This window comes from Haliaeetus leucocephalus, unplaced genomic scaffold (genome assembly GCF_000737465.1).
Source record: "Haliaeetus leucocephalus isolate CR32 unplaced genomic scaffold, Haliaeetus_leucocephalus-4.0 Scaffold626, whole genome shotgun sequence".
NCBI classification, from domain to species: Eukaryota; Metazoa; Chordata; class Aves; order Accipitriformes; family Accipitridae; genus Haliaeetus; species Haliaeetus leucocephalus.
Genome location: NW_010973062.1, coordinates 1,592,655 through 1,606,999, shown reverse-complemented (window position 1 = coordinate 1,606,999; position 14,345 = coordinate 1,592,655). Strand labels below are relative to the sequence as shown.

The 14,345-nt window shown below is 40.3% G+C and overlaps 1 protein-coding gene across 1 annotated transcript in view; it reads right to left on the bottom strand.

Moving 5' to 3' along the window:
• FARP1 (FERM, RhoGEF (ARHGEF) and pleckstrin domain protein 1 (chondrocyte-derived)) overlaps positions 1-13,420 on the bottom strand; it is a 166,941-nt gene extending 153,521 nt beyond the window's left edge. Inside the window, exon 1 of the mRNA XM_010578291.1 lies at positions 13,250-13,420. Within this exon, the coding sequence (XP_010576593.1) occupies positions 13,250-13,420 (171 nt within the window). The remainder of the gene's footprint in view (positions 1-13,249) is intronic.
• Between the last annotated feature and the right edge of the window lie 925 nt (positions 13,421-14,345).

Genomic DNA, 14,345 nt, shown 5'->3' with positions numbered 1-14,345 from the left:
ACGTAAGCAGAAGCAAACTGCTAGAACTTTCTGCCACAGAAGATTGTGGAGGTAGGAGGCATCAGCAGGTTCAGAAGGGACTTTGGATGCTGGGGAATAACGAGAGAAAGGCAGAGGGGCCAGCTCATGTGCCAGGGTGGGAAACAAAACGTTAAGCCAGAAGGACTGCCAGCCTTACTCAGTAGGACACTTATGTTTCCATGAAATGATTTTATCAGAGAGGGTCAGGGTACACAGAAACAACATAAGAAGAAAATGAAGCCAACAAGCTCACCATCTGGCATGCTAGAAGAGTTGCCACATCGTCAGCTGTACCCCAGGGCTATCCTTATAGTTGTAAATAAAAGAGGATGAGGCAGCAACCCCCAACCCCAAAGACCAGAAATGCATGTACTGACTTGCAGGTCAGGATGAGTCCTCGCTCAAAGCCAGAATTATCTCAGAGAGATCTCCTTGGAACAGCCTAAAACCCAGCTAAAAACTAAGGAAGGTGGAAAATCATGGGCCTGGTGCTCCTGGTCACTCTCCGGTCCTCTGAGCTACCCGTATAGAAATGCAAAAGAAACCCACTCCTGGACTGAAGCCTGAGAGCAAAGGCAAAGGCATTACCTTCACAGAGAGGGCACCACTTGTTGCTACAGTGCTCTTCAGGGCCACAATACTGCGTACAACTGACAGATGAAGAAGAGTAAAAAATAGCTTACATGCTAAGTTAACACGGCTATATACATACCCAAGTACTTTATGTCTTAGTGCAATGGTTTTCAGCCCATGGCAACAAGGGCCCAGGAGCCTACGGAGCATTTCTACAAGAAGTAAGTTCATTGATATGGTATCACCTTCCACATGTGTGACCTTTTCAGAGGAATTTGCACCTCCACTAGACAGCCTTTTGGGGCCTTCAAATGCCCCCAGATGAAAACAGAAGTAATTGGTAAAATCTGTTCACCTGGGAAATATCAACGTGAGGATCTGATGGCTAAGAAGGACAAATGAATTATCTGTGAGTGGTGCTAAGATGTCTGCAGGAGAGGAGGACAAGTTACTTATCTTCAGGAATAATCATAATTCACAGTCAAATTAGCCAGGCATCTCCTGTTAAATGAGCACCTTCTGTTAAAATATCTTGCTAATTTGAAATTGAAAATTTAAATGTTAACTCCTAAGCTATCAACAGATTAAAAAACATTAGGTTGTGCTAATTATTTTAGTTATTTAATGCTTTCATGCTACTTCATTGTCAGGTGAACAAGTTCCATTTTCAAGCAATTATTTAACAGGCAGTGGCTAGTGAATTAATTCTGAGACTGCTGAAGGAGTTAAACTGAAAATTAACTCTCAGTGAAATATTACCACCGAGGCTGAGAACTTGAGTTCTGTTTTTTTTCTTCTCCCACAGCATCCTAAATAGAAGAAGCTCAAAGGGAACCCCCCCACCACCAAATCCAAAACACATACAACCATCTTACTTCACAGCTATACCCATATGAGAAATCAGTCATTTCAGAGCAACTAGCAACAACAGTGTTAACTGACACCTCAAAGATTTGTTCCCTCAGCCCAAGAAAATGCTGAACTGTTTCCTCAGTAACCTTTTGTCACTTCTGCTGGCTAAGTTGCACATATGCCATCTTCCCTGTAATGAAACGTAAGCAGTACAGACCTGAAATGCTCTGCAGAGAAGTGACCTTTCCACTGAAAGGCATATATCTGTCCAAAGTTAATTGTTTCATGGAACAGATGCAAAAAGAAATGGCAATGGCGAGACTGAGCTTATGTTAGTGAAACAAAAAGATTACTTGCTCCTAATTCTATTTCTCTAACAAGAGCAAGCCAGTTTGACGTCATAGAAAAAAAGTCTGAAAACAGCTCTTCCACAGCTGGTGTGAATCCAGAAGGCTTTCACAAGATTTTTGGGAGGGGGGTTGTTGACTATTTTAAAGCAGCTGCAGTTATGAAAGTCTCCCCTGTTCACAAAGCCTGCTATCCTGCAGCTTGATATTTCTACCTTGCTCTTCCTGAGATCGTCAAAATCACGGAGTTAAACATGTTGTGACACAATCAGCCATTTGAAGCGTCTGCTTTCTACTTGAATTTTATTTTTAGAATCTTCCATAGTCTTTCAAAGCACACATACCCAAAGTTAGACTTCAACATGAAGAAAAAAACTAAGAAGAAAATCTGAAGGGTTTGACGAACTCTAGAACATAAGCAAGCTTATGACATATGTCTCATTTATAAAATAACTACTGCCTCGTTTCTTTTATAAGCCCACAGATACAGCTGCAAACGCCCATTTGCCACCCAGAAACCTGAAGCTGTCTACCTCAGAGTTGCCAGTCGCAGGCTTAAAAGTGACAGATCATCAACCGGTAACTCTGAACTTCAACTAAGGCTCTCAGAAAAAAGATCCTAAAACACAGTAGTCCTGAATCCTTACAGTTAAGTGTTTCTTAGGGACCCTGAGCAATCTGCTCACTGCTGGCCCTGCCTTGAGCGAAGAGTTGGACCAGACTGCCTCCAGAGGTCCCTTCCAATCTATATCACACTATGAATGAGTATTCAAGTGCTTTCGTGAAAAGCATTTTCTTTTGCCAGCTGCCAGTGTTTGTCCCTAAGTGCAGAGGTGTTTCTGAATTACTCTGGAACATCCAAGAGCTACATTTATTTCTGGTTGCAGCGTTAATCTGTATGAATCCACCACTAGAAACTACTTGATAAGGTCCTTTTATAATTCCTGTAAGATATTTTTATATAAGGTTTGTCAAAGCATTCTCTTTCACATCAGTTTACATGTATTAACTTAATTCTGCAAAATCCCTTTTATTATTATTTCAATTCTGTTCCCCAAAATTGTAGTATCCGAGATTCATTTCAACAGGCAATGCTCTTGGAGGAGACCCCTGGATCACATCATCACATAATGTAATCCAGCTTGTTTCCAGTAACTCCAGTCAACCTAAGACAATGCACAGTGATTGAGGATCTGGCTTATCCCTGCCAGTAATCAGAAAGGGAAGGTGTGCCCCTAACTTACAGTCACTCCAGATCCAGTAATAGCTGCTCTGCCCAAATGTGCTCCTTGTAAAAGATAAGAAGGAGAGCTCTGTAACTAAGTATTATAAGGAGCTATACAACTTGTCCATACAGAGAATACAAAGATGGATGTTTTCTAAGAACGGACAAAACTGAGAAGTTAGATGGGGGTGAGATGACAGAAGGGAATAAAACTGAGCATCTGCGCCAGGTAATGAAGCAATGAAATGTGAAGAGTCGTTTAAGAGCAAAAGATATCCCCCTTTATGCACAAAGAACTAGCCTCTGAATACTAAGCAACATCTACACACAAATACTGTCCACTGTCTACTAAATGGAGATTATTACAAATAAATTCAGCAAGAAACACATGAGGATATTATGGCCTGAGAAAAGGACCAGAATTATAAAAGCAGGGCAAACTGAAGAAAAAAAGAAGAAAGGACTTCAGGTTCAATCAGAAAACCAGGTGAGAAGGTAACAGTGAAAGAAACGAGGAGAAAAACTGCCTGCTGCTGTGCACTGCATGAATATTTGCATCTGCCAACAGGCCATCAAAAAGCAAATTGGCACGAAGTCATAACTCACCATTTGCTATTTATATTCTGGCAGCGTTATGTTTGTGCAATTTCTATCAGTCAAAGCCTCATTTTTGGGGATGGGGATAAGAGAAGGAGATATTGTAATCTACTTCTGCTATTGCTGTTTGTATTCACTGAGTTATCTGGTGCTTGATGCCTGCTTCCTGCATCACTTTTTATTCAAAAAATTGACATATTTACCCAAGAACGATTTTAACACGTTATTCAAATGTGTACAAAGGCTTTGGCAGGCATTTTCAGCCATGCCTTTTATGTGATTTATGCATTGGCATGCAAAAGGCACCATTTAATTGTGCATGCGTATTGTAATCACAGCCTTGTCAAGGTACCTCGCTGGAGCAGTGGAGACAAGTTTACAGGTGAGCAGCCTACTACTAAGTCTTTCTGAAGGCTTTTAAACCTGGGAACTGGTGGAGCCCCTTAAGATTGTACCACAATCAAAGACATACTGCTTTAATCACTTCCTCCTAGTTGTAAATTTTTTAGTTTACTTTAAGCTGGTCAAATTTCACTTTAAAACCACAAATTATCTTAGGTAAAATCTGAATAGATCATCCCACTGCAGAGTTTGGGTATGGATGGGAATTTGACTATGCCATTGCAGAAAGTGTCCCTAGTTCTGCAGTGCAGATACAGCCTTTAAAAGTGACGAGCTCTTTCTCCGCTATACAGCACAACACATGTCTTTGTATTATGAGGACCTGATACTGCACTGAGGAAGGAGATCATCATGAGAATGAAGTTGGTTGAAGGCCTAGGAGATACACCCAGGACTCCTGCATCTTTCTGCACTGCTATCTCCTGTTTGTTTGGAGAATACCAACAGCAAGGATTTGAACCAGCAGTTGCAAAGGAGCTGTGGAGAGGCAGAGAGGACAAGGAGAATAAGCAATATAAGGTGGCATGTTCTAGTGCCAAACAAGGAAGGAACAAGAGATACCAACAAGAAAACCAAGGAATATGAACCTATATAAAGTCATATTCTTAAGCATTTTAAGGGTTGGAAGAGTTCCTAACATTTATTCTCTCTCCCACCTCTGCAGCTGTGTACTTCCACAGCAGCTTAACCCAAGTCTGAACCACTGCTAACATGGTCCTGTCCGTCCCTTCCCTCCCCTCTGTTGCACCCGCATCAGCATCTATCTGGTTTTGTAGCAAGCTCACAGTTGTAGCTAAACTGGTGAAAACTGCAGCTTTTTATGCAGGGTAGCCCCTGTGGTCTGCCTTACCACAGAATCAGACAAGCATCCTTGCCAGCACAGCAGAGCCGGTGGGACCACCACCTCCAGTAGCTGCTGTGGCTCCGCCAGCTGAGCAACCCAGGCATCCTGCAGAAGCAGGGAGGAAGAGGGCTTGTTGCAAACTTAAGGTCTGAGGAAAGAAAAAGCACAGGTGATGACCCCTGACGAACATACAGACATGAATCCCAATGCAAAAAAAGAGAAAACTAACATCCCAAGCTAAAAGGCAAAGCAAGGTTGGATGCAGAGAAGGAATCCATACCAGGCAAATAAACCCGGAGAGAGGCATTTCAACAGGTTGTGTTATCACCAGGCAAAAATTGTTAACACATGACCATATTCAACTGAGAATGAACTGAAAGGGAAACGAATGGACAATTTATAACTTTTTGCTGTTCTTTTATCCTGTACTGCTTAAGCCTTTGTTTACACAGATAGCTTTCCATCCTGTTCAAAATAACGGAGAAAAGCAACTGCACAGGAATTCCACAATAATGGTTCATTCATCTCTCAAACAGGTGAGTGAACAAGTTACAGGGAGATATGCTTTTACTTGCAATTTAACTTACTGAAATTCACAGTGCTCTGAATGGCTATTCATCATGCTGTGTGATATAATCACATACCCATAGTGCTTTCATATGAGCCCAAGTTTTCTGATCTTTTGCTCAGTGCAGAACTATAAGCTGGGTGTGCTTTGAAATGCCTGAAATCCAACGTGAGATTGTGCTCTTGGCAAAGTATCACACTTATGCTGCATTTCTTTAGCTATGGACAACACACACAATTCAGGAGGAGGAGGAGGAAAGCAGCAATTTTCTCCCAGAAGCTTATCCTGCTCATTTATTATGCCCCTCCAGAGCATATGGCCAGAAGCAAAGACAACTGTTTTCATACAGAGCTTAAGGAAAGTAACTTAAGCTCAACCACCTTGTGCTGACAAAGAACGGGCTTAAGTAAATCACGGCATGCATGTGCACTACTGCAGCACAGCACCAACACACTGCTCCTCCACAGTGCACTTTATTTTGCAACTTCTCCTTTACAACCAGGACAGAGAAAAGCAGCACTACATCAGGTATAATTAACCCACTCCAGCACATCCGACCTAGACAGCTATGGGGTACAAGGAAGACTCACATATCACTTTGGCATGGTTGGGAACTAAAAGGAAACAAAGGAATTTCTGTGGAACAAGTTAGTTGCCTGGATGCTAAAAGAAGTCTAAGCTGTGGCCTTATGCTCCCCTTATAGGGATATACAAGCACCTCCAGAGAGCAATTAATCTCATCCTAAAATACATGTTCAAGACAGGCACGATGAAAAGCCTTTTGAAGGTACCATGTTTTCACCCTAACTATGACGGAAAGAGTAATTAGCTAAGGCTTTGACATCTACTTTTAAAGTCTTTAAAGATGGAAGAGATGAACCCCAGTCTCAGGGGGAAGGAAGGAAGCACACGGTGGGCAGTTCAGCTCCCCTCCTTCCTCTGTCCAGAGGCAGAACATCCCTCCTATCGCCCTTGAAAGAGGAAAACATAGTCCTAGCAGAATCAGCCTCCGCTTCTGCCACTAGCTACCCACTCACCCATACACGTACACTTTGAAGAGAAGAGATGGCAAACACCTCCCATTGTTCCTTGGACGGCTGCCACTTCCAAACAGGCTGGCCAAGGGGAACACCCCGTAGCTGGGGAGGGAGCCCATGCTCCCCCACAGAGCATCCATCCAGCCTCACCAGTACCGTGCAAACCAACTTACAGGCACAGACCTGGTTACCAGAATTAACAGCATGATTTCACTGACCCCTTCAGTCAAGGCAGCAGTGTTCAGAAATGCTCACGCGCCGCTTCTTCATCCACGGCTGGCCTTCCCTGTGCCAGCTCTGTCCTCCACTTTGTGCCAGCTCACACATTGGTGCGTGACTTGGTGAGTCAGCTGGACCGAGAGAGGTAAAAAGGCATTAGTTGAGAAGCCTTCCCTGATTACAAGTTAGGCTCATTCATTCCAGAAAATTACACCCATTTCCCAGTTATCTTCAAATACATCAATCAGTCTGAAAATGGACTGGATCTGTCCGCACTTAAAATTTTATTCCCACTTATTCTGTTCATTCTACAGAACATTGTAACAAAGATATCAGCAGTTTAAACAGCCTGCTGCCTATGGTTACAGAAATTTGCTTGTGGATTATTCTCTTTTCCATTTTGAAAAGCACATAGATTATTAACACAAGCCACTAAAATTCCATTTCAACAAAGACATTCTAATCATTTATCAACAACAACAACAAAAAAAGTTTGCTGTGTATCCACTAATAATCTTCTGCTGAGAAAATCGCAACTGATATGTTTCAGAATTATTAAAAAAAAATAAAATGTTTTTCTTCTTGTAAATTCAGAAGAACCAGCAGGGTTGGTGTGACAATTAGTGAATATTTAAATGCCTGATATTCATTGGAAATAGTCTGACACTGATGGCCAAATAATTTCAGGCATGAGAAGAAAGAAAGTCTCAGACTGATGAATAACTGACATTTGACCTGCTGTTCACTTCCTAAACTGGAAAAAAATGCAATTCATATTGAATTGAAGTTGAAGCTGGCTAAGAAAGTATAAAACACTGTTTCATTGCCTTACTGTCTAATGCTCTTTTTATAAAATTGCTTTGTTCACTGGTTATAATTGCATATTGAGGAGAGGGGTATATACCTAGGACAAAGCAATTACCATAACCCATAAATGTTACAGAAAATAATTTAAACATTTATAAAACCGTGGCTGAAATTTCAAATTTAACAGAGTAACACAATGCTTGTGCAAATTTATAACAAAGCACATGTAATCTTTGTTGTTAAGTACTGAGACTTTCTAATATCAAGCTTTTTCTGGTACACTTACACTGGCCTGAAGTTGGTGGGGAGTATACTTAATAGAAGGCATTTTCCCCACAAAGGGAATATGAACCACCATTATATGACTGCACAAACAAAAGCAGCCAAACAAAAAACCCACCCAGAACATTAGCCTTAAGAAACAGAGCCACAACAGGATTATGAAGTCCTTCTCTGAAAATTTGGGACTTGAGGCACAGAAACTCCCTGCCAAGGTACCACATCCACACTCCAGCGGAAGATAAATAGTCACACGGAAGATAAATAGTCACAGACCAAGACCATTTGGTCTTTATTCTCAGATAACCTAAAGATGAGGAAGCCCTTCTCTTCTGAGAGAAAAGCAAATTGAAATGAAATGTTTACAACTGATGTTTACCAAGGATTATACCCTCACCCTGCTTTCTATTAAGAGACTCCTGTTGCTTAAGAAACCCGGTGTTAATCCCTGAAAGCAGATGACATTTTCCAACTCTGCATATTTCAAAAAGCTTGAACGCATTCAGAGGGAAAGAAAGTTTACATAAGACACAAAACAGATGTTTAATAAACTTGAGTAATCTGACAGGCAAGTATGTTTTCGTCTTTCCAAAAGACAGCCACAGAAAGGAAGCAACTATTTTCTTCCAGACACAATAAAGAGGACTTTGGTTTGGTTTTAATTAAAGAGACGGGATCCTAACCAAAAGAAGAATCCTCACCTCCTGTGATATACTTTGATCTCACCTTTGATGTTAACAGGAAAGAAACAACTCTGACTTTCTATTTAGCATCAGTAGCATCATTCCAGTCACATCAGTGTCATTCAGCCAGAGAGTAGGGTATGATCAGTGACAAGCATCATGTCAGTCAGGGTTAAACCTGGTCTGAGTCACCAAATCATCCCAGCAGTCCAACGTGAAAATCAGTCATGTCTTCAGCATTACCTAGAAAGGAACAACTCTGACTTTTTGCTTAGGAGTAGTTTTAAAGCAGATTACTTCTGGCACTGAAACAACTATAAAACTAAATATAATATAAATGGCATAGACACTAAACATTAAAGGGTTTTCTCTCCCAGAATGATCTGCAGTAGATACAACCATCAGTTATTTTTACTATTCCTTAAAAACTGTATTTCTTTTTTACTTAAACTGGTTTGAATCTACAGGGGAGACCGTATTAAAACAAACATAAGAAAATCTGTAAGTTTTACTATGGTTTTATGGAATCAATCCCATTCTCTTCCAACTAACTTAGATGAGACTGGTAGAAATAAAACCAGAGCAAAATCAAGCAGAACTGTGCATCTCCACCCTCTCTTGTATAATACACAACATATGTGTATAAAACACAACAGTGTTGGGTTTCACAAGTCTTATGGTAGAAGTGTCAACCTTTCATAATGCCCAAGACCTATCTATATATGATTATCATTATGTGTACAAGGGTGAAAAAAACGTTCTTCCCCCTTCACATTAGTCATTTTAGCTAAAGCTGTTGTCCTCTTACCTAGCAGAAAGGCACCGCATTTGCTCGTTCTATCACATAGTCATAACTCAGACAAACACTAGCTGAAACAAACCACTGTACTTTGGGCCTCTGCGGTCTTCAGTTAGCATACCTAACGAATTTTTCAGTAAATACAGCCAAACTGGATATTAGAAACAAAAAGCAAGAGACAAAAATCTATTCCACTTGCATGCAACCTCTCCATAAAGCTAACACCATGACCAACAACTGCAAGTGCTGAATGATCGTGAACCTTCAACTCATAGCCTGATTTTCAGGCACTAATCACCTACAACTGCAGCTGAAGCCAGCTCTTGGCTGAGAGTCCAAAACAGATTCAAACTAAAGGTACAGAAATTCAGTCATAAAAAGCTAAATAAATTTAAAGAGGGAAGGATATTCTACATAAATTATCTTCTCATAGCAGAATAGACAAAAATGTGCTTGAAAAGGTAATTGATGAATTTTATACTTTCCTTTTATGTTAAAGGCAGAAAATACAAAATGAAAATAATATAATCTTTTTTTGAAAGCAGCAGTTCCTACCTTTCCCCCGCCTCCCCCAAACATCTGTATTTGCTTGAAAAGAGTCATGCAACCAGCTAACTGGATGTGTGTAAAAGATCCAGGATTATCTATTCAAACTTTCACTGGCTTTTTAGAATATAGGAATGTTTGGAAATTCTGCAATGAAATACTGTTTAAGAGCAAGCAGCATATAAGATTTTTCTTATGTACCCTTCCTTTTACAACACTGAATTTGCAAAGATTGATGAAAAGGCCTTCATTGTGGCTTCTGTTTTTCAAGTCTCCCATACAAACTCTCTCCATATACTTTATGGTTTTTTTTCCTGGCAAAAAAATATAATTTACAGGCCTGTATGAAGCTATGTGGATCTCTCTTTCCTTTCAGGGTCTTTTTTTTGGCTTGTGAGAAGCTAATACAATGAGCCAAACATGGTATGATTATATAGCATCAAAACACTAACACCAAAAGAATCAATTTTCCCGTAGAAGGACAAATGACACCAGAGTTAGTTCACTTTTAAACAGCCCGAATGGCAGCAGCACTTGGGGGGTGGGAGGGGAGGAGTGGAAGTAGGTCATGTTTTTCTCCTGTTTTGTTATGTACAGAATAGACATAGAAATCTGAAGGATTTTGCTCTAATAAAAACAAGTCATCTGCATGTGATGGGAGAAAGGGGATTGCCTAAGTGCAAGGCTACTGAATCTTGTCTCCTGGAAGATAATTTAAAGAATGAACATACAAACAAACAAAAACCCCTAAAACCCAACAACAACAAAAAAACCCCCAAACCACAACAACCCCAAAACAAAACAAAAAACAAACCCAAGAAAAACACTACATGGATAAGATCTTTTCCCAGGTTTAGCTAAAGAGGTGGTGGTGGTGGTGAACCTGTAACAAAAGAAAACTGTAGGAGTAGCAAGGAAGGAGGACTAGACAGATGGACAGTCTCAGCTACTTCACTACCTCCCCCAAATTCAGGAAGAAGTAGCACCAGTATCTGTTTCTATTTTTACGCAGACTTCATGAGCAAAGGGTAAACTGGCATGACAAACTTCGTATCGTCCTACAAGACACATTACAAACAGCAATAAAACCACTCAAAGTTTGGTCCATTTGCTAACAGAGAAAAGATCGTCCAGCAAAATTCCTGAAACTGTAGGAAACACAAAACCTTCTCAGTTTGTACTTGTATCATATTTGGAAGGTTATTTTCATAACCATGGCAGCTCAAGTTTTGGAAAGAGTAGTTCAGACCTTCAACCATGCAAAAAGCCTTTAATTCTCCACTGAAAAGCAAGCCCACAGATGTGCTTAGGCATGTACATTTAACATCCTCTGCCCACAGCCACACTTGCTGCACCTAAAAATTTTTTGTTGAAATGGTGCTGCTTTCTTTTTCTGTGTATACTGGACCAATCTGGCTAAAACCAGCAAGCTTATAAATGGGAACATGGTGTTTTCCAACATGAATAAACATCTCAATTTAGATGTATTAACAGTTTTTCAGTTTCGTGAGATAGGACTAAAAAATTAATGCCTTTTAGAGCAGATTGAAAATGATGTGTATTGGTCCATTTGACAATGCATACCTTAAAGACAAAAGGCTTTAGGAACCTGCTCTAAGACTTTATAATCTAAGCATCCTGCAAATTTCACCACAAGATTTGACTTTAAAACCAGCTGAGCTTTCCTTGCATAGAGGTTGTTATGAAACAAAAGCCTCAGAAAATAATCATATTGAAGTGATCTGAACAGAGAGTTGTTTAAACACCCAGGTCTTCCAGGTGTTGCTGAAGTTCAAAAACAAAGAGTAATGTTGATGTCTTCTCATATTGAAGATGGAAAAAATACTGTTTTCTCAAACTCCCAGAAGCAAAGCTGGAGTTATATGCGTGCACTGCATCCACTCGTTACTTATGTTTGCTTCTAAACAATTTAATGAAAGGGACCTGATCGCAAAATGGTTCCTACTAAGTGTTTGTTAAATAGACTTATTAACTCTTATAAATTGCACAGCATTTCCAAAGTATGGTGAAGTAGCAGCTGTGGAGGGGGAAAAAAAGGTTGTCTCTGGGATAATAGGGATATTTGTACCACGTAAGATAAGCAGCACAACTTTCATTAGCATGTGATAAACTAGAACTACACTTTTGAACTGCAATGTTTACCTAAAGACTGCTAATTTTAGTCTGTTTGCTATGGATATTTGATAGGCATTCTGAAGGGCACAAAAAAGTTGCTACATACATGAGCATTTCACTTGATGACAGTTCAGTTCACATATACATGCCCGTTCAGAGAACTTACTTTCTACTACAACAAAATCTGAGACTGAATACACAGTTGTAGTTGGATAACAGCAGCAGAGAGCAGACCAAAAAGCATCTGTGTGTACATACACAAGACAGACAAACAAAACCTTATAAACAGGCAAAAAAAATTTTTTTCAATGAGGATTTTCCTAATTGGAATTCTTTCATCTTTAGTACAGGGATAACACTTTTTCAGTGACTACAAGCGGTTCCGCAGAGTGCTATACACGCAAGATCTATGTATCTCGCTGGTAACACCACCCCCACCCTCCACCCCCCCCATTTCACAGAAGGGAAAACTGAGCCAATGAAGGCATGGAAGTTACCATAGCTACATAAAATGCAAGTAACAAAGGATGAAATTTGAACTCGGGTTTCCAGTTTCTTATTCACTGAACCCTGAGGACTTTGAAAAATATACATTCCAGTACACTTTCATAACAGCAATAGTGTTCAACCACCTTACATGTTAATTACCTAAGCATGGCATGTTAAAATCATTAGTGGTTACTAACAGAATCAGTCTTTGTATCAAAACTAATTCAAACTAACTCTTCTGACCACACACACACAAAAGCAGTAGTAACTGTTTCCTTGGCAAGTACAAAACTAGATTAATTTCGGTGGGGTACAGAGAAACTTGAGATTGGTTTGATCCTTTCCTTGCACTCAATATGTGTGAGAGCACTTAGTGCCTGTAAGAGCGATACAAATTCGTGAAAACTTTGATGATTTGAAGTTACTATCCTAAGGGCTTGCCAGAGGAAAAGAAAAAAATCTGTATAGATCTATGGTTTATGGATCAAAAGCAAAACAGCACCAAGGAAATATATCAACTGTTTAGAAAGTAGAGGAAACCACTGATGTAATATTTGAAGAAAAAAAAAACACCAAGGACTTTCACCTCTTCTGAAGTTGTTCAAACAGAAACAGAATAGTAACTGTAATTTACAGGTCACTTCACTGTTTAATGTTATTCTATTACACCATCATCTATTTAATGCTGATATAACAGCCATTTTCTCCGCAACATGAATTCATTAGCCAAAGAATTGCAGTTGTAATAAAGAGAACTGGTTTGAAAACATGCATTTTTAGAAATGCCTGAATAATCTTTAGCCACCCCAACCTCCACTTCCTTACCGGAACATCAAAAATTTCTTGCGTGTCATCCAGCATCTGAATTTTGATGGAGACGAGTTTTCCTGGAGGTGTCATAGGTGGTTTCTGTCCATGCTCCAAGGTGCTGATCCCAGCATTTTCCTGAGCTCCTAACCGGGATCCTGCTGTTGGCCTCTGCTCTGTTTCACCCATGTTTAGGGAAACACGTTTCTTTTATCTGATAAAAGAATAAGGGCAAAGAAGACCATATGACTTATAAACAAGAGTTTTTGCACATAAGCATTATGGTATGTATACTTACAGCTAGTAAACTATATGACCATTAACACAAACTAATAACCATTATGATTTTTTTTTCCTAATGTCTCATATGAAGACAAGAAAACCAGGCAAACTTTATACTTTTCAAAATACACAGGCTAATCACCTGCTGGGAGTAAGGCTGATACTGGCTACAGTACAGCACAATGGGAAAATATTCCCTTTCTCCTGGAAAAGGAAACAAGACCACATTGGAAACAGAGCACAACAGAACCCAGATTTCAATGAATTATGCTAATTTTTATGTATTTATGAATCAGGGTGTTATCAGCCACAGTCAGGGCTCCCAGAGAAGGAAGGAAGGTGAGGAGAGCAGGTGGAACAACTCAGCACTTGCTGACAATCATTCCCTCCTGGCTATATCAGGATTTTTTCCTTTGGTCCTTCCAGCTTTCTCTGGCTCTTTGCAGCTGCCACCTTGCTTAAGGGTCTGCAAAGCAGGAAAGCCAAAGGGGTACAAGATGAACTCAATAACATGGTCTAAATATTGTTTCCTTTGAGGACCAGAGCTGCTCTAGAACCTGGAGCCCAGCCCGATTCCACTGATGGGCCAAGGATTGTGAGGACGTGCTACTGGGAAGGCCAGAAAATGCCAGAGCAATAAAACTGGTTGGGAAAAGCATGGAAAATCTGATGTCCCACAGAGCCCTGTAAGCAGGAGGGGAACCCCAAGGAGCACACCTTCCTCACCCTGCTAGGGGAAGGCTACCCCTGCAGCAGCTCGCCTGCACCACTTGCTTCATATCCATGGAAAGTAACCTCAGAAACTGGCTTGCTAATTTTGTTTCTGTGCAGC